We start from the raw sequence: 21,032 nt of genomic DNA on the forward strand, positions 1-21,032 counted from the left end.
TTTTCTATGTCTCCCTCTCTCTCTGCTCCTTCCCTACTCACACTCTGTCTTTCTCTCTCTCAAAAGTAAATAAATAAGAATATAATACATATTCTGTGACTTCTTTCATTAAACATTATATATCTGAGATTCATTTATGTTGATGCAAATCACTGTAGTTCACTTTTACGCTACATACTATTCCACTGTGGGATTATCCCACTTGGCATGTATTTCTTCTGTTCTTTAGAGTGTATACCAGTGTATGAAATTGCTAGTTTTAAGGGTGCTCACACCTTCAAGTCTACTGGGTAATGCTAATTTCCCCCCTCACGTGATTATAATAATCTGTATTTTTACTAGAAGTCAACAACAATATTTTGGTTGATCTCATTCTTGTCAACTTTCTCAGTTGAATGGGCATGGCCTGTGTCTCATTATGGCTGTAATTTGCATGTATTTGCTTACCATCGATTGGAAATTCTCTTCATGCTTTTGAACCATCTGCTTTTTCTCTGCTGTGAAATGCCTGTTCATGTCTTTTCTCTATTTTCTAACGGGCTGTTGGTATTTTTTCTTGATTTATAAGAGCTCTTTATGGATTTAGAGGGTTACAATCTGATATCGGTTCTGTATGTTCAGATATTTACTTGCAGTTTGGGATTGCCTTTGCATTTTACTTGTAGTGACTTGAACAGAAGCTGTTCATTTTCACGCCAAATTTTTCTTGTCTAAGAAACCTTTTCCAAGCTGAGGTCATAAAGATCTTATTTATTATTATCTTCTAAGAATTTCATATTTTGTCTTTCATATTTGAAGTATGAAATCTTTCATGTTCTAAGTATTTAATCTACCTGGATTTGATTTTTGTGACTGTTGTAAGATGATCGGCTCCCAGTTCTACCTTTTTCCCCACTCCATCAGAAATCAAGTTTCCATGTGTGACTGGTTGTTCTTTTTCCTCCGACCTCTCAAACGTTCTGTGTTGAATGCCAGTTTTTCCCATAATCCACTGCAGAACAATGGTTTTGGAAATACAATAAAAATCAATTGCTAGAAAAATGAAATTCAAAAAGATACACAAAATAAAGTCCCCAGTTTTTTATTATTAGATCCAGCAAACTAAAAAAAATTTTTTTTAATGTTTTATTTATTTTTGAGACAGAGAGAGACAGAGCATGAACAGGGGAGGGTCAGAGAGAGAGGGAGACACAGAATCCGAAGCAGGCTCCAGGCTCTGAGCTGTCAGCACAGAGCCCGACGCGGGGCTCGAACCCACACACTGTGAGATCTTGACCTGAGCCGAAGTCGGACGCTCAACTGACTGAGCCACCCAGATGCCCCAAGACCCAGCAAATTTAAACGTACTCTGTCAAGTTGCTATCCAAGTTTCCAAATGCTTACTATTCACGTCTGTACTGATGGTTGGCCCATGGCAAACAGTTCAGAGATGACAAGCAGTGTTCAGACTACACTTTGAGTGGTGCTCCTGTGTTTTGCCCTACTAATATGTTTGTTTATTCCTGCTCTAATATCACCCAATCTTTTTGAAAAATTGTGGTAAAACATACATAACTTAAAATTTACCATTTTAACCATTATAAAAATTTTTTAATTTGGGAGAGAGAGAACATGCACGTGTGAGCGAGGGAGAGGGGCAGAGGGAGGGAATCTTGAGCAGGCTCCATGCTTAGTGTAGAGCCCAATGTGGGGCTTGATCCTACAACCCCCAGGATCATGATCTGAGCCAGAATCAAGAGTCAGACGCTCAACTGACAGAGCCCCCCAGGGGCTCCCCATCTTAACCATTTTTATTTTTACTTTTTAAAATATATTTATCTATTCTGGAGAGAGAGGCAGAGAGAGAGAGAGAGAGAGAGAAAGAGAGAGAGAGAGAGAGGCAGAGGATCTGAAGCAGGCTCTGCACTGACAACAGAGAGCCTGATGTGGGGCTTGAACTCACGAACCGTGAGATCATGACCTGAGCCAAATCGGACACTTAACTGACTGAGCCACTCAGGTGCCCCTTAACCATTGTTAAATGTACAATTCATTGGCATTCAGTACATTCGCTTAACATACAGCCATCCACACCATCCATCTCCAGGACTTTTCAGCATCCCAAACTGAATCTCTGTCCTCATTAAACAATGACTCCCCACTCCCCCCTTCATCCAAGCCCTGGTTACCACCATTCTACTCTTGTCTTTATTAATTTATTATCTTAGCTAACTCAGAGAAGTGGAAGCATATGGTATTTGTCATTTTGTGGCTGGCTTTCTTCACAAACATGTCAGCAAGGTTCACCCATGTTGCAGGGTATTTCAGAATGTCCTTCCTTTTTGGAATATTCCATTGTCTGTGTCTGCCATATTTTGTTTATCCATTCATCCATCAATGGACATGAGGATTGTTTCCACCTATTGTGAAATACCGTAAACAATAATTTTGTGAATATTCCACCTATTGTGACTGTTAGGAATAGTTGCTATGAATATAGGTGTACAAATGTCTGTTTGAGTTCTTTCCTTCCATTCTTTTTGGCATATACCCAGAAGTGTGATTGCAGTTTGATACGTAATGATTTTGAGTAAATGTTAGTGTTTTCACAGAGGCTACACCATTTTACATTTCCGCCGGCAATATATAAGCGTTCTAGTTACCCCGCATCCTTGCCAACACTTGTTATTTTCTGTTTTTGTGTTTTGTGGTGTGAAGTGGTATTTTATTGTGGTTTTGCTTTGCATTTTTGTAATGATTAGTGATGCTGAGCATCTTTTCATGTGCCTGTTAGTCGTTTGTATTTGTATATATTCTTTGGAGAAATGTCTATTCAAGTCCTTTCTCATTATTTAACTGGGTTGAGGGTTTTTTTTTTTTTAATTTGTTTGTTTTTGCTGTTGAGTTGTGGGAGTTCTTTCATTTAATCTTAATTGCTATGGTTTTATAACAAGTCTTGATATCCGGTAGAGGAAAGGTAACTTCCCGCCAAAAAGAGACATATTTGTCTGTTTTTAAAAAATGATTTGGCATTTCGTGGCCCTTTGCTCTTCCAAACAAATTTTGGAATCATTTGTTGAGCTTCTTTTTTAGAATCTTGTTCATATTTTGATTGGAATTGCCTAAAACACGTACATCAATGTGAGGATTACTGATATATTTACAATACTGAGTCTTCCTGTCACGAACATGCTGTCTCTCCATTTACATAGGTGTTGTAAAAAGCCAGTAAAGTTTTACAATTTTCTCCATAAAGGCCTTTCGCAATTTTTGTTAGATTTAGAGTATTGACATTTGCTCATGCTATTATAGATGGTATCTTTTTAAATTACATTTTCTAACAGTTGCCGATGAACAGAAATGCAATTGACTTTCACGTATTGGTTTTGTATCTGGAAAGCTTCCTAAACTCTCATACCAATTTTAATAATTTACTTGCAGATAATGTTGGATTTTCTAGGCAATCGTAAGACCCGGAAGGTTTTTTTTCCTTTTTTTCCAATCCTTACACATTTTGATTTGCTTTTCTTTTTTCCCTTATTCTACCACACTCACCAGTAGAATGTGGTGATAATGGGACTTCCTAGGCCTTGTTCTGGATCTTAAAGGGACTGCTTTCAATATTTCACCATTAAGCATGGTATAAATTTTTTGTTATTTTTTTCTTTTCTGGAGAAACAGAACCAGTAGGGGAGATATATTATGTCTGTATTATCTATTATATCTTATATATAATATAGAAGAAATTGCTTATGGGATCATGGAGACTGAGAAGTCCCACAATCTGTTGGCTGCAAGCTACAGACCCAAGAAAGCCAGTGGTATAGGTCCTAGTCAGAGGGCAGGAGGAGACCAATGTCTCAGCTCAACCCATCAGGCAGAAAGCAAAATCTCCCTTTCTCTGCCTTCTTGCTCTATTCAGGCCCTCAAAGAATTGGATGATGCCCACGACCCTGGGAGGGCTGTCTGCTTTACTCAGTCTACCAATTCAAATGCTTATCTCATCTGGAAACACCCTCACAGACACACCAGAAGTAATGTTTAACCAACTACCAGGGCACCCCACGACCCAAGCTGACACATAAAATTAACTATCACAGTGTTCTTGTTTTTGTTATTTATTTGTTTCATTATTTTTATTTTGTTGTTACTGATATTGTTCCCCTCCACCTCTTTTTTTAACAATGCTTTAAAAATATAAAAACTAGGGTGCCTGGCTGGCTCACTCAGTTAAGCGCCCAACTCTTGATTTCGGCTTAGGTCATGATCTCATGGTGTCGTGAGGTTTCGTGAGTTCGAGCCCCGCATCGGGCTCGTGCTGACAGCGTAGAGCCTGTTTGGGATTCTGCGTCTCCCTCTCCCTCTCCCTGCCCCTCCCCCACTCACACTGTGTCTGTTTCTCTCAAAATAAATAAATAAACTTTAAAAAGAAAAAGAAAAAATATAAAAAACTATTCTTTAACTCACAGGCTATGCAGAAGAATTTGCCAATCCCTGACTTAGATTATCTCCCGGTATCTACATCTCAATAAAGTTTTATTGTTTCCTACAATATAGTGATGCTTGTGTGATTTCCTAAAGTAAATATGTATGGAAGTCAAGAGTCAGAGGGACAGCCACCACACAGCAGGAAAACCATGCTACCATATCTCCCTCCACCAAATCCAATGTCTTTTCAAACTAGTACCAACCAGGATCACACCAAGTGCCTCTAACACTCGGGCATGGTGACGTGAACAGCTACAGTTAGACTCTGGCTCTCTCTTGCTGCCCTCTCCTGGCTGGCTCACTGTTGAGGATTAGATGTGAGTTCTGGTGGCGTTTCATGTGGCTCAAGACACCTCCAGGTCTGGGTGCTGGTCTGTAGACTTATCAAAACCTGTACCAGTGGAAAGTACTAGTAGGACTCTTAACACTGCTTGTGATGGCCAAGTTTATTATTTCTTGTAAATAGTAAAGTCCTCAGACTTTTTGAGTACAGGTATTGTTATATAAAAAGAAGAGTTACCATGCAATCAATGAATGTTTCTGCCGAGCGTGGCTAAACACGTGATGTTTCACCTCATCCGTGTAACAACCACATGAGCTCCATCCGTCTTGATTGTTCAGCATTCCCTTTGTGCAGGTGAAATGGAGACCCAGAGAGGTTACATAACCTGGCCAAGATCCACAGGTAGTGGGTAGTGGAGCTGCAGCTTGGGGTTCAGTCCATACTGATCTGACTCTAAAACTCATGTTCTTCACCTGCTACCCAAGGTTCTCAATCTTTGGTAGAGCCTAAATCAGTGGGAATCCTCTGGAGCCAGAAATTTGCAATTTTACCAAGCGCTCCAGGGTTCTGATGCAGGTGTCCTAGAGATCTATACTTTGAGAACACTGCCTCCCATAAATGGAAACTGAACGGCTTCCAGCAGAAACGTAGAACTGTTTAACACCAGAAGCCTCATCCTGGGGTGGAACAACTTGCTGGGCCTACCCCCTTCTGTGAATGCAAGAGGAGATTAGAAGAAGTGACAAAATGTCAGATATCTTATCTCTTCCTGTCCCTCAGGCTTCCCTACCCAACTCCCCACCCAAGCCACAGAGAAGTGCTGCTCTGTCACATTTACCCAAAGAGGAAGAACATTCCCCATGACTGACAAAGAGCCCTGAGCAGGGGTACACACTGGTTATATGATGACGCTCAACACCTGAGCAAAGCCTGGCTTGTCTGAGGAACAGTTTCACGTCTTAATTGAAAATACACACTGAGCCACGCAGCATATCCCCTTCCCTTTCTTTAATAAGTTAGACCCAGTGCTCAGGCTGTCAGATCTGGAACTGTTCATGGATTGCTGGGCAGAGACAAAAGGAAAAACACTTTCTTACAATCCAAACACAATGATCTTCAAGGAAATAGAGCAGCTTGGGCTATAACCGTTTCTTGGCGCGCTCTGGGTTTCCAGCAGCAAATCTATGTTTGGCAAGGAATGCGATGGAAACTTCTCCCCACCTGGTGGCCAGTGTTTCCTTGAACTTCTTTATCTCTCTTTGGCTCCCAAGTAGGGTTGGCCATCATCCACAGAGTGGGGGTGGGGGTTGGGGGCACATGCCTGGGAATCAAACCCAGAGTCCTTGCCCTTTCCACACAGCCATGTGCCACAGTAGGGGACCACGGCTCTCTGTGTTCCTTCTTCAGGATAGATCCTCCCCTTCCAGTACAATCAGGTTCTGCTCACAGGCCTTGGCAAAAGGCCACTTATCCTCGGGTCTAAGAATCACATAAATATGATGAGCTGGGTTTTTTTTAAGATTTTATTTTCAGGTAATCTCTACACCCATTGGGAGGCTTGAACCTACAACCCCGAGGTCAAGAGCTACATACTCCACCGACTAGGCCAGCCACATGCCCCTAAAATGAGCCATTTTTATTTTATTTTATTTTATTTTATTTTATTTTATTTTATTTCATTTCATTTCATTCCATTTCATTTTATGTTTATTTATTTATTTTGAAAGGGGGAAGAGGCAGAGAGAGGGAGAATCTCAAGCAGGCTCCATGCTGTCAGTGCAGAGCCCAATGTGGGTCTTGATCCCACACTGTGAGATCATGACCTGAGCCAAAACTGCGAGTTGAATGCTTAACTGGCTGAGCCACTCAGGTGCCCCTACAGTAAGCCATTAAAAAAAAAAATAAGATTACAGGGGCCCTGGGTGGCTCAGTCAGTTAAGTGTCCAGCTCTGGCTCAGGTCATGATCTTGTGGTTGGAGAGTTTGAGCCCCGCATCGGGCTCTGCTGTCAGCACAGAGCCTGCTTTGGAACCTCTATCCCCTGGCTCTCTGCCCCTCCCCTGCTCATGTGCACTCTCTCTCAAAAATAAATAAAAATTTAAAAAATAATAAAAATATAAGATTACATATGTCAAGCACTTCACCCAATGCCTGGTACTCAGCAGACCTCTGGACATTGTCGGGCCCCTGGGCCAGGAGACTCCCTTAGCCATTTGGTAACAAACATGTCTCAAGCGACTACAATGGATGGTCAAAATAGGAAGAAAAAATAGCTTTGGACTCAATAAATTTATAATCCAACTGGGGAATTAAAAAAATTTCATATTTAGAAAAAAATGAAAACTTATTAATAGCCTACCTATCACACAGGGTCCTCATTTCTAGACTAGTCCTGATCTTACCAACTACTAAATGTGTAGCCATAGAGAAAATGATTTCACTGGGACCTCAGTGTCCTCGGTGGGAAAATGGAGACATGATGGATTTTATTGTTAGGGTCACACACGTGGTCGATTCCTAACAAACAACACACAGGAGCTGGGGGTAAAGGAGGAAATAGAATTAGGCGGGCTTTCTTCAAGACCTGGCTTTGGAACTGAGGTCTGAATGTGATGAGGGCTCTGGAACTCTAAAGAGGAAGTAATGTTCCTGGTGCTTGTATCCTCGTGTTATGGAAAACCCAACTCTAATTGGTTTAGCCATGAATGGACTATACTGACTCACAGACCCAAGAAAGAGGCGGGGCAAGTCTGAGACGCAGTTTGGTCTAGGCCTACGAATGCCGCCATGGCTCCAGCAACCGTTCTTCGTGAGGCTTTGGTTGTTGTTCTTCATGTGTTGGCTTTGCCAACAGGCTGGCTTTGCTTGATAGTCAAATGACTGGAGCGGCCCAGCCTCACATCGACAGCCCCTGCAGACCTTCTGTTCCCTATTCTCCGGACAGTTCCAAGTGGCATTGAACCCATGAACCAATCCCTGCCTGCGGGGGGGGGGGGGGGGGGGGGGGGGGCTGGAATTATGTGATTGGCTTAGCTCAGGCCACATGTTCCATCCCCAGCACCTTGGAGTCGTGCCCAGTTTCTTGGAAGCACATGAAGCCTCAAGTGGAAAGGGGGACCTCTTGGAGGGTGGGATAGCCACAATGCTCGCAAGGGGGAAGTTAACTTTCATAAAATAAAAAGGAAAGGGTAAGCAGTGGTGAGAGCAAGCCTACAGGCTTGTTTGGCAGAGCGTTCTTGAGAGGGGGTGGTGAGAAAGGGCAGCGGGGGCCCTGGAGGGGGGCCATGCCAACCCTGGGCTGGGTGTTGTGTGAGCCTGGGAGTTCAGCATTTACCAGCATTTACCAGCACCTCAGCAAATTCAGGAAACACACCTGTTTCCTTCTATTATAAAGGCTAACCCTTAATTCATTAAACAGAGTATTTACTGTACCTTAAAACATTCAGTGGGGGGTTAGAGAGGAGGAGAGCCCACATTTACTGAGAGCCCACTCTGTGTGGACTCTGGGCTGGAGGCACTTCCTACATCTTCTCCTTTAATGCCCCAACCTCTCTCTGAGATAGGAGGCATCAGCCCACTTCACAGATGGGTGAGGGAAGGGATTTCAGTTGAGTCACTCAGCCAACAGATGTGCAGGGGGGAGACTTGAGTCCCCAGGCCTGCTTGACTCCAAAGCCTACAAACAGGGAACTGCGTTGGGATTTTCTCCAGTTCGTGAGAATTTTGTTGTCCTATGTATCACAGAAAGTACCAGGTTGATGACCCTTCTGCATGGTTACTCTTGCTGCAGAGAGTGAGCTTGTCCTTAGCCACATCTGTTGTGCCCAAGGACACTGATAAATGTGGGAGTCTGGAGGCAGGAAGCTACTCGTGGCTGAGGGCCCTGTTTCTAGGGCCTGAGGGCAGGAAGTCAGGCCCGGAGAACCAGGGCAGGCTGAGCACTCTGTCCTGGCCATTGTCATTGCCCACCTGCTCACAGTTTCCTCTCTAGCAGCTGTGAGTACTCTGCTCAGTGCTTTTCATATATTGTCTCCTCGACAGTCACAAAGCTCTTTTGAGCTCTCGAGGCTGTTATTCTCCCCATTTTATAGCTGGACAAATGAAGGAACGACCATGAAGGCTGAGATCACAGGAAGTGGCTTGTTCCTATGGGTTGTGTCTTCTCAGCCCTAGTTTATAGATGAGTACGTTAACCATCTGCTCAGAGGTTGCCCACCGATCTCACATGGCTGGCCAGTGACAGAGTCAGGATTCAAACTCAAGCTCTGTCTGACTCCAGAGACTGGGTTAAGGGCTGTGCTATAAAGGGTGGCCATTAACTTAGGGAAAACTTTCAGGGAAGCTATTTGACCTTGTGGATTTCGCTCCCAGAGGAGCTTGTGATCCACTTGTTGGGATAAACACAGGTCCTTTCTTGGGTCATCTGTGTATACTGATGTCACTGTCACTGTCCCTGTCCACTAACCCCCAGCTTTTCCCCACTTTCCCAAACACCTCACAGGAGGCCCTGAACAAGCCCTGGGAGGAGGAGCCACTTCAGAGGAGCTCCCTCTGGCTGGAAATTTTACACCTGCAGCAAGTAAGTACAGACTTCCTGGAGCCTCAGGCCACATCACCCCAAGATGATGCTGAGGCTGATAGTAAGTAAGCCTTTTATTTTTTTAAAGCCACCGACAGCAAAAACACGGAAACTCAGAACGCAAAAGGTCCGCATGAGCAATCCCAAAGTGTAACAGCAGCTGCAGAAGGTGACTGCGGGGAAGCGGATTGCCCCCCTTTACTTTAGGTTCTGTTTTTAGCCTGTGTTTTTCAGAGCAAGTAGGTGCCATGGTGATAGGTGCCATAGAAATAGACGGAGCACACCGCTGAGTGTGGGGCTGCCCAGCCGTTCCCATGGAAATGCACCGCGATTCCGCTGCATCTGGCTGCTGGGCACAACGGGACCCTCCAAGGGCCCTGTCCCACCTGCTGACTGCTTGGTCAGGAGAGACTCCTAGGCCCCTTGAAGCTCCTAACTTTTTCACTGTGTTTGTCCGAGGCCTCTGATGGTCTCCCTCTGAGGGCGCCCGCGGGGGCATCCTCCTGGGCAACTCCCTTACGGAGCTCTTCCCTTTGCCCCAGCGCACCGATCACCTAGGCAAACAGCGGCCTCTGAACTAGCGCCCGCCACGGTTCCCCTCCCCAGCGTTGGGAGTGCGCTGTCCCCTACACTGTCCCCATCCTGCCTAGATGTACAGCTGTCACTGGTTTTATGCAACAGGTAATAAAGAGCTTGCGGTGCAGGCCCTGAGTCGCAAACATCTGGTGGTCAGGAATACTCATAAAATGAAATCTCAGAGAATCTTAACCAGGAAACAGAGCAGGGAAGGGCATAATCATGTCTGAGAGTGTGTTTTTCAGTTTGTGAGACCTCAGGCAGTGCAGACCCTGGCTCGGCCTCAGCTGTTTCTGGATGCAGCTTTAACGGGACTGAAAGACCCTTTGGAACAACTGCCTGAGCCATCCCGTCTCTGTACAGCTGTTGATGGATGGATATAAATGAAAGGGGGCCAAACTTAGCTCATTTTTATTTGGATTTAGACCAATTGCCTGTCTTCTGAAATGTAACCCATATATACATATGGCCTTGAAACCTAAATTATATTAGGCCCAGCATAAGAGGATTAGGTTTAAAGGACATGTGTCATTATATCTGTCTCACAATATGTACTTCTGGAATGGGGCTCTATTACTGAATATATTTGTTTCTGTACAATTATGATCTCAGGTGGCAAACTTCCTGCAGGGTAGGGTAAGTATAGTTCCGGACTAATGTGTGGTTCTGAGACCAATCATTCCAAGAACTGACCAACTAAGAGTTAATTTTACTCTCAAAGAAACACACATACATATCCCTAACACAGGAATTAAGGGGGAAAAAAAAACCACTTTAGTAACCCATACCACCATCAACTCATAAATTATTGCCTGAGTAGTTACAGATTGTGAAAACCATAGGACTGGAAAGCACTAAAGAAATGTCTATCCTGGCACGTCTGACATTTGACACGAAGGAACCAGGCCCGAGGAATCAAGGTGCTTTGCTGTTTGATTCACTGTATCTTCTATGTTGTGCCAGATTATCACCACTTCGGTGAGACCTTCCCCAGCCAAGGAAGGGCATGGAGCCTCCAGCTCCTCCAACCAGAGAACAGTGTTCATTGTGACCTTGAGGTAGGCTCGTAGGTCGTGCTATTGGTTGAGCAGTCCAGTGGACGGGGAGCTAGACATCAAAGCAACTGTTTGGTTTATCCCTAGGACTCACCCAAGGAACTACAAGGCAGCATTTACTGTTAGTAACATCATAGACTTAACCTCCGTCTGGATTTGTGTGTCATGTTTCATGGCCACAGGAATTTGCTCTGACAGAGCATCGCAGAACCTCTGTATTAAATAAGCAGACATGCGTGCTCTGGTTTTACAAGCAAGGCAAACTATGAAGCAGAAGGGTTTGCCTTGTTTGCCCGTAGCAATGTCGTACCTTGGAGTCTTGCCACTTGGTTGGGTTGCTTTATTTAGCTAAATAACTAAAAGCAGATTTACTTTGAAGAGTGAGGCTCCCAAATATCCTATCACTCTCTAAGAATGGACATTCACGACCACATTTGGCGGGAAGAGTTTTTCCTAAATTGTCACAGAGTCATAAAGTTAATGTTTGGCTACGTGAAGCATTTACACAAAATCTTTCCTTTTTTCAGGGTGAGCTCCTTTTCACGGAGCTGGAACAGGAACCCTGAGTTGGAGAATATTTGGTATTTATTTATTTATTTAAAAAAATTTTTTTAACGTTTATTTATTTTTGAGACAGAGAGAGATAGAGCATGAACGGAGTGGGTCAGAGAGAGAGGGAGACACAGAATCTGAAACAGGCTCCAGGCTCTGAGCTGTCAGCACAGAGCCCGATGCAGGGCTCGAACCCACGAACTGCGAGATGGTGACCTGAGCTGAAGTTGGACGCTTAGCCGACTGAGCCACCCAGGCGCCCCAAGAATATTTGATATTTAATTCAAGACACACACCGACCCTGGTGACACTTTTCACAAGCAACGATTTGAAGCTAAACATGTCACCAGAATGCACCTTAGCGAATCACAGTTTCCTTTGTTTAAGTTAAATATAATGTTGCAAAATATACGTAACATAATATTTATTGTCCTCACCAGTTCAGTGGCCTTGAATATATCCAGATCGTTGTGCAACCATCACTACCCTCCATCTCCAGAACTTTTTCATCTTCCCAAACCTAAAACCTGGCCCCAGTAAACACTCACCCCCTGTTACCCCCATCCCAGCCCTTCGCAACCACCCTTCTATTATCTGTCCTTATGAGTTTGACTATTCAACGTACCTCTTTTTTTTTCTAGGCTTATTTATTTATTCTGAAAGAGAAAAAGAGAGTATCCCAAGCAGGCTCCGTGCTGTCAGCACAGAGCCCAACATGGGGCTCGATCTCATGAACCATGAGATCATGACCTGAACCATGAGATCATGACCTGAGGCGAAATCAAGAGTCAGATGCTTAACTGAGTCCCCCAGGCACCCCCCGCCCCCAGGAACCTCTTATAAGCAGAATCATACAGTATTTGTCCCTTGTGATGGGTGTATTTTACTTTCTATAATGTCTTTAAGCTTCATCCATGTTCGTAACATGTTAGAATTTCCTTCCTGTTAAAGGCTAAATAATATTCCATTGTATGTATATGCTACATTTTATTTATCTACAATTTAATTTTCTATATTTGTTTCTTGTCATTTTTAAATTTTGAAACAATCACAAAGTGACAGAACAATTTCAAGGGTGATACAAAAAAACAAAACCCTCTTTTTTTCTTGAACTCTTTAGGAATACATTGCCCTGATACTCCATCATCTTTCAATACTTTCCTGTGTCTTTCCTGCATACAAAGACACTTCCCTACCTGACCACAGCACAACCATCAAAACCAGGAAACAAGATTTGCCAATTATCACAACTGTGTTTTTGACCACAAAAAGATCCAGTTCAGAATCACTCTTGCACTTAATTAAATCTGTTTAGTCCCCTTCAGTCTGGAAATACAACTCAACAGTCTCTCCTTGACTTTCATGACCTTGACACTTTTTTTCTAATGTTGTTATTTATTTTTTGAGAGAGAGAGAGAGAGAGAGCAAGCATGGGAGGGACAGAGAGAGAGAGAAACACAGAATCTGCGCTGTCAGCACAGAGCTGGATGTGGGGCTTGAACTTGTGAGCCATGAGATCATGACCTGAGCCGAAGTTGGATGCTTAACCAACTGAGCCACCCAGGCTCCCCTTAAAAAAATTTTTTTTAGTGTTTTGACCTTGACACTTTTAAAGATCACAGACATTGTAGAATGTCCCTCAGTTAAGGTTTGCTTAATGTTTCCTCCGGATCAGATTCAAGTTATACACCATAGCAGGAAAATCATGCAATGACACTGCCTTCTTCCCCTTGCCTCCTACCGAGGCGTTCTCCATTTTGGTTTGTTCCTATACTTTGATCACTTGGTTAAGGTGGTGTCTACTAGGTTTCTTCACTATAAAACTAGACTTTTCCTCTTTGTAATTGATAGGTATTTTATGGGGAGGTACTTTGAAATTGCGTAAATGTCTCATTCCTCATCAACTTTAATTATTTTTTATCTCCATATGAACTTTTGGATTCCTATAGAAGTTAGTGAGTTATATCCATTCCCATCATTCTTTAATTTGAAACTCACATTGTCCCCAGTTTGACCACTGAGAGCTCCTTCATTCTATGGCTTTTGTGTATGGTTCCATCATTCTTTCAGCACATCCCTACTTTCCAGCACACCTTCTGGACTTCTGACTTCCAGGAGGCTCACCTTCTGACTTCTAGGCCCCAGTTAGTGAATCAACCATTTCTCCAAGGCCTCTTGATTCATTTTAATGGAAAATGGCATTTGGAATCCAAGATTTGGGCACCAGACGTGCTCATCCCTTTTGAAATGTTAGTGCTCCCAGGCAGAGCTAAGATACGTGTTTCCCTGTGCATGCGCACACACACGCACATGGGCACGCCCCCACGTGGGTGCACTCTTTCCCTCTGATGCTACATGCCAGTCTGCCATTCTCCCACCGTATGAGGAATCTCTCCTTGCACTGATCGGATGGTGACACCACGGGTCATGTCACCCTCCTTGGGCTTGTCCTCCTCATCACTTGGACTCTGATCCCCTGCTTTGGGCCACCATGGCTCCTGCCCTCCATCCCCCACCATGGACTCCTTCCCCACTCAGCTCTACCTAATGACTTTGGGACTGAATTGTTTAGGAAGGGAACCCATTGGCTTTGGTTGAAAATGCTTGTTTTGTTCACAATCTTTTGCTTATTGGGAGCACTTGAATCTGACCTATTAGATAAGCAATACTAAACATGACTGCCAGCATTCTCCCTAATCTTTTGTCTCTCTTATTGTAATGAAAACACTTTTTGTGAAATGTCTATACAGTTAGGATGGCTTCTTCCTTACAGCAACATCTATTTTGCAAATTTGCAGTTGTATTTAGGCTGCCACCAGCCACTCTCTTGGCAAACGTCGAGCGACTCCCACCACAAAAATTAATGAGTAAAGACAAGGTCTGTACACCTACTTATTCTGTTCTTCCATTATCAAGCTGTAGGACTCTAGGGAAGTGATCCAGGGGACATCTACAGAAACCAGAAATGGAGTTTTGTGTTACTGTGAATTGCTCATGCTTGTGAATTAAGATCTTCCTGGTTAGACTCTGAACATCAAGGGAATGGACTTGTCTCCTCCTATTTTTGTACCCTTCCAGGTCAGGTCCTAAACGCAATCCTGCTTATGGGGCGGGTGCTCCTGATGCTTGTTAACCAACAGGACCACGATGACACCATCATGGTGGTAAGGGAGAAGGGGCATGAATTCCAAACTCCAGTGGGTGCTTGTTGACCTCCATAGGTCCTCCTTGACCTCCATAACCACGAACTCCCCCCCTGCAACACTTGCTTCCCTTCGCTTCTGAGCCATGGTTTCTCCTCTCCCTCCCTGGCTCCCTCATCATGGTTGCCTTTGTGCATGTTACTTGCTCTGCCTGTGTCCTCCAACAGTGGACATTTATTGGGCATTCTCCATGCGCCAGGCACTGTTGTAGGTACTGGAGATACAGCAAGGAATAAAGAAGATCAGAACTCCTTCCGTGGAAGAACTGAAGGGAAACAGAAAGCCTTGTCTCTTATGTGTGTGTGGTTTCTTGTGTCTGTTCCACAGGACCAGCCTCTGCTGTTGCCCTGAAGCGTGTTGAACACTGACTGGTCCAGCCAGGCAAACAAAGGGTTAAGGTACCGTCTCTCCTTCAAGATTTTTTCTAGAAGGAAGACTTTTTTTTTTTAAGTTTATTTATTTTGAGAGAGAGAGAGAGAGAGAGAGCACAAGCAGAGGAGGGGCAGAGAGAGAGGGAGAGGGAGAGAATCCAAAGCAGGCTCTGCACTGACATGGGGCTTGAACTCACGTACCATGAGACCATGACCTGAGCTGAAATCAAGGGTCAGATACTTAACTGACTGAGCCACCTGGGCACGTCCTAGGAGGGAGCCTTTCTGTATGCTCATCTTTCTTCTGGCCTCCCCTCTCATCTACCAGCCTCCTATTTTGCCTGCCCTGCGGTCCAGTCCCCCACCTGCAGCCAGGGTCTTCTTCATAAAAGGTAGGTCTTACCAAGTCACTCTACTGCCTAACACCTTCTTGATTTCCCATCGTTCTTGGATCACCCACGAGCTGGCCACTGCCCCATCCCAGCCCCTACTCCCCTATCTCCTCCCTTACATCAAACATTCCAGCGGCACAGGAAGCTGGTTTCCTTCCCATGCCTCCCTGCTTTTGCTCATGCTGTCCCCTGACCTACAGTGCCCCCTCCCCACCTGTCTGCTAGTCTGACCCCTACTCTTCCTGTTAGACTGAGCTTCTTTTCCTCCTCCACTTGTAGTCCACGTGGCCCAGGAGTGCTCAGCACATGGTGTTATAGCTACTGAAGATAGATACAGTGGTAATTATGTGCTTAATGTCTGTCTCTGGGGATGGCAAACCCCCTGTGAGCGTGGGCTGTGGCTGTCTTATTCCCTACAGTATGTGCAGCACGCTGGGTGAGGAGCGGTAAACAGGCAACACTTTTGTGGTGCTAACTGTGCACCCAGCCAGGAATTGTTCTAAGAATCTCACGTGTGTTAGCTCATTTAATCCTTACCACAACTCAGTGGGATACATATTGTTATGAGTCCCTGTTTACAGATGAGAAAATAGGCACAGGGAGGTGAATATGATCCCCTCCTGAGTGTAGAGGCAGGCTTGGAATCCAGACAGCCTACCCCCTAATCTGTGCTCTGTACTGCAATGCCTGTTGAATGGCAGGTGGATGATGGATCGTGTCTGGATACTAAGTGCCTAGCAGGCACCCAGTAATCGACAGCTGTCATTATTATCACCATGGTGTCCACACTCCCAGGCGTGCATGCCTTTTATTTTTCTATTTTTTTAAGTTTATTTATTTATTTTGAGAGAGGGAGGGATGGAGGGGCAGAGAGAGAGAAGGAGAGAGAATCCCAAGCAGGCTCCACTCTGTCAGCACAGAGCCCGATGCAGGGCTCAAACTCATGAACCATGAGATCACGACTGCAGCCAAAACCAAGAGTCAGACGCTTAACCGACTGACCCACCCAGGTGCCCCAGGCATACATGCCCTTTAATAGTGATAAGTTCTGCTTTACTCACCTCTGTGTGCTCAGCACATTCCACCCACATGGTAAGGACTAAATAAATATTTACCAAATGAATGAAAAAACTCATGACATAAGGAATGACCTAGGGTGCCTGGCTGGCTCAGTTGATCCCGGATCTCAAGGTTGAACATGCGATCCCGGATCTCAAGGTTGTGAATTCAAGCCCCACAGTGGGTGTAGAGGTTACTTCAAAAGGATATGATCCTACCTTCCTTATATATGTTTAAATTAAATTCCAGTTTTTAAATTATGTGATACTTACATGTTGTCCTATTGAAAGTTGTAGGAAGGATAAAGAGCAGAAAATCCCTCTTCCGTCAGGGCCACCCCCTAGCACAACTCCAGAGGGCACCACTCACCTAAAATACAGTGTGGCAGCCACTGCTCCTGCTCAGGACCCCATCCACCTAATTTCCCTCTCTGCGGCCACAACTGATATCAAGCTCTTTTCCATCTTTACAGAGATAGTTTACATGCATTTGAATGGATCATGGGTGTGTTATTCAACATAGAATCCTTTACCTTACCTTGTTCATTTTATGTCTTTGGGAGATTGTTTCATACAGGGTGTATAGAGTAGCCTCATTCTTTTTAATGGTTACACAGTATCTCATTGTGCGGTATGGATGTACCACAGTTTAGCTATGCCTCTGTTTAATCAGCCCTCTATGTATTTACCCAACCTGTATTAGGTTGTTTCTACATTGTTTCTCTTACAAATAGTGCTGCCATGTGCTCCCATCATTCCACCTGGCTGTTTGAGAACATCTGGAGCATGCATTCCTAGAATTGGATTACTTGGGTAAAGCAGAGAAATGACTTTCTAATGGTGGAATTCCAGTCATCTGTGACAGGCATAGCTGAGGTATTTTTATACTGGGCTTTGGGGTGTGCCAGATCCTTCTAAGTAATTGATGGTCTGTGGGCCCCTCTCTGGTGTATCCCAGGCTAGGGAATGATATCTGTGGGCTTGATAGTTTGTTACTCTCTAAAGAGAAAAAAGAATTCACAGTGGAAGGGTAAGCTTCTTAGAGTCCAACTAGTGCTCAATGATTAGATCCCTTACTTAGAGTAAGGCCTTACTGGGTATTGAGACACTTGGGCCACGCAGGGCCACTCAGCAGTGAGTTCACTGGAAGCCCTGGTGGAAAGCCAGAGAAGTTCAGGGTTCAGTTCCCAAAGGAACATATGGACTCAAGAGACTCTGGTTCTGGAATCACCTTTTGGGGGAAAAGGGGAAAGTCCTTGCTATTCCTACTGAGGATGTGGTTCTTATTAACACCAGAGGATGGATGGAAGGAGGGAGGGATGGATATATAGACACATAAGCATAGAAAGGTAGATATCAGTCAAGCAAGCATGAATTTAGACTTATTTTGGGGTTTAGGCTGTACCACTTAATAGTTATCAGACTTCAGGGAGCTTCTTTGATCTCCCCAAGACCCCATTCTTTGTCCATAATGGGATTAAAAAGTGTCTTTTTTGTGGGGCAGTGGTGAAGAACGAATGGTTGTAAACCAAAGAGGGTAAAGGGTCTGGCACAGTGCCTGGCATGCAGTGGGTTCTCATATATGGTAGGGTGGTAGCTACCATCATTTATTATATGACTGGGCACTCTGTCATTGGTGTATTGACAATTGCTAATGAGCATGTCCTTCGTGCTCCATTTGGCCCCTGCCTTCAAGGGGGATGACTCTGTAGGGTAGGGGTTCTCAGCCTTCTTTCCCTCCCAACATGCACAGTGGGTAATACTCAGGTGACTGGCACACTCCCAGCATGCATTTCACAGGGCAGGATTTCATGCTACACTTATTTAATCTCCAGGCCAACAAAGCAACATTATTACAGGAATGACCTAGATCCACTTAAACTTATATTAAAACAATAAGTAAATAAAGGAAAGGAAAGGAAAGGCAATCACCCTCAGATTTTGGTCTTTTGACTACAATTTATTTGCAAACCAGCTCCCAGCTTCCACCTGCTGTCTTATAGAGTAAAAATGAGGGGCGACAGCTAACAGGTACCAGTGAGGGCTCTCATTTCGGTGGGTTTGGGGTAAGTTCTATTCTGTCCTCTAGATATGAAGTGAAGGCCATTACCAGAGGAGTCTGGCCACTGTCCCCACTTGATTATGGAATGGTTCTCTCTTCGACCTTTGCTGAGTGCCTGGCTGAGGTGCTAACATTTCTGCAGTGACCCTGGGAAAACACAGACATCCACGACCTTAGCCGGTGCCTCAGATGCTTGGCCAAGGGGTCAGGCCGGCCAGGTCCAGGAGGGCTCTCTCAGTCCAGCAGACAAGCTCAGGCTTGACCTCCCAAAGCAGCTGCTTTAATACTCAGTATCTTCAACTGGGGAATGGAATCCAACCTCACCTGACCCTCCCAGCACCCAACCCCCTCAGCCCAGCAGGACCAACTGTTCTCTCCTCTGTGTCCCCGAAGCACTTTGTTCTGTGGCTATTAAAGCACTCACTGTCAGTTTAAAACACATCTCTACCCCTTCCAGGGCAATACTTCTTATATTTTGTTTGTTAAAGTTTTTATACGATCTCAAATTTTTCATTAAAATGGCCGTGGGGTTTGCTTGGTTTTCTACCTATGAGATTGGAGTTGAAAACTGCATTGGTGGTTTGGAATCCCATTGGGTTCTTCTCTAGGTAGAAAGGGCTGTGGAAAATCTGGCTTGTCCAGAACCTTCCCTGGGGACACCACCCTTGAATCCTGCTTTCATCCATTGTGCAGTCAGTTAGCTAGCCATTCAACAAACACTGAACTACACTTTGTGCCAGGCACTGTGCTAGACATGTAGTATATTGAGATGAAGAAGACATGGGCTGTGCCTTGGAGGCCAACACAATGAGACTGTCTAGCCCTGGATTGTTATAAATTGAAGTATAGGTGACCTACAATGTTGTAGTTGTTTCAGGTGTACAAACACAGATTTGACAATTCCATACACAGCACAGTGCTCACCAAGGTAATTGTCGTCACCATCTGTTAACCACACAAAACTACTGCAGTATTATCGGCCACATTCTCTATGCTAGACTTTTCATCTCTGTCATTTCGTTCGCCTCTTCATCTGTCGAACCCTAGATTCCGCTGACACGTTGAAACCTCTTTCTAGAGCATGTTAACCTTAAAGAGAAAACTGCCGGCCATTTTACCAGCAAAAACGGGTTTATTTGGAAATAGCAGAGAATTGCAATCCCAGGACGTGCAAGCTGTGCCAAAACTACAGGCAAGGCCAGAGGCAAGTCCGGGGAGCAAAGGGAAGGTAGGTAGCTCCTTTCCAGAGGGAAGGGGGAAGATGGGAGAGCTGTTATAATCCGGAAGTCCATTGGAGTAAACTGGGAGTTCGAAGGGTAGCGCCTCCTGATTGGCTGAGCTGTGACTGTCATTGGCGGGGCTGTTGCCAGGAGAGGAGGAGACCTTTCCTTCTCCTGCTGGGGCAGTAAACTAGTAGCTAAAGTAGTATTGGACTTGGTAAGGTGTAGGTCTTCCTGTTGGGGCTGTGAGAGCGCCCCCTGCTGGCCTCCCTCCTCCGTTTTAAACTCAACCATAACCTGAACTAAACTGGTTTCCTTTCATTAGTTTTCACAAGAAGTCAACATACAGGATTCCTTTCTGAATGCAATTTCCTGAAGCTTTGACACCATCTCTGTATTTAAAAATATGCAGTATTTTTTTTTTCATCCACCAAAAATCTCTGTAAGGCACTGTACCTGGAGTAGCAGGGTGGGGTGGTGGAGCATGGAATATAAAGAAGAAAACATAAAATCTGTTCCTTCTAGGCACCTAAATCTAAATAACAGAAGTCACACATAGAAAATCTGGCCTATTCTTTCATTTGTGATTGCACGTGGCATGCAGTCGCTTGTTCATCTGAGCATAAGTATTTTTGGTGTGTGCTATGTGCTTTGGCTGTCGTAACACCGCGGGAGGCCCAAGATGTGAACCTGCTCTCTGGGTACTTGGGGTCTCCCCGGGAAAGAGGAAGGGGGTTCAGAGTCCAGTAAAACATCAGGCCGAAGTCAGTGGCTCAAAGAATGCTCTGGGAGCAAGGAGACCCGGCAACCAGTCGGCGTGAGCCTACTGGGTGCTTCATAGAGGCGGAGGATTGGAACCTGTACTGAGGAATGGAAAGGTCTTCAGGAGGGAGGGAGGGAGGACATCCTGGGCCAGGGGAAGGTCATGAACAAAGGTCTGGAAGTGTTAGGAGTTTTTCACTAGAAACTGAGACATGAAGGGGATGGGAATAGGGTGGGGAGAATTTGCTCCAAACAGTGCCCACTCGGGCCAGGACCAGGTAGGGCCGGGGGTGGGGGGTGGTGATGGATACCTGACGTCGAATCTGCCCCCTGCAAGGAAGCTGAGCTTCTCATTTGTTCCTCTTCCCTCCTTCACCCAGACTCTGGCCCGTTCAAAGACGGCATGATAACCTTCACACTTCCCTCTGCCATAAGGAGCTTGATCCTACAGAA

General features: G+C 44.8%; 1 protein-coding gene across 1 annotated transcript in view; it reads left to right on the plus strand.

Moving 5' to 3' along the window:
- DGLUCY (D-glutamate cyclase) overlaps window positions 1–21,032 on the plus strand; it is a 71,805-nt gene that overhangs the window by 10,791 nt on the left and 39,982 nt on the right. Inside the window, 3 exon segments of the mRNA XM_047864091.1 lie at window positions 9,251–11,540; window positions 14,590–15,112; window positions 15,414–21,031. Of these exon segments, the coding sequence (XP_047720047.1) occupies window positions 20,983–21,031 (49 nt within the window). The 5' untranslated portion in view covers window positions 9,251–11,540; window positions 14,590–15,112; window positions 15,414–20,982.

The sequence above is a fragment of the Prionailurus viverrinus genome, chromosome B3 (genome assembly GCF_022837055.1).
Source record: "Prionailurus viverrinus isolate Anna chromosome B3, UM_Priviv_1.0, whole genome shotgun sequence".
NCBI lineage: Eukaryota > Metazoa > Chordata > Mammalia > Carnivora > Felidae > Prionailurus > Prionailurus viverrinus.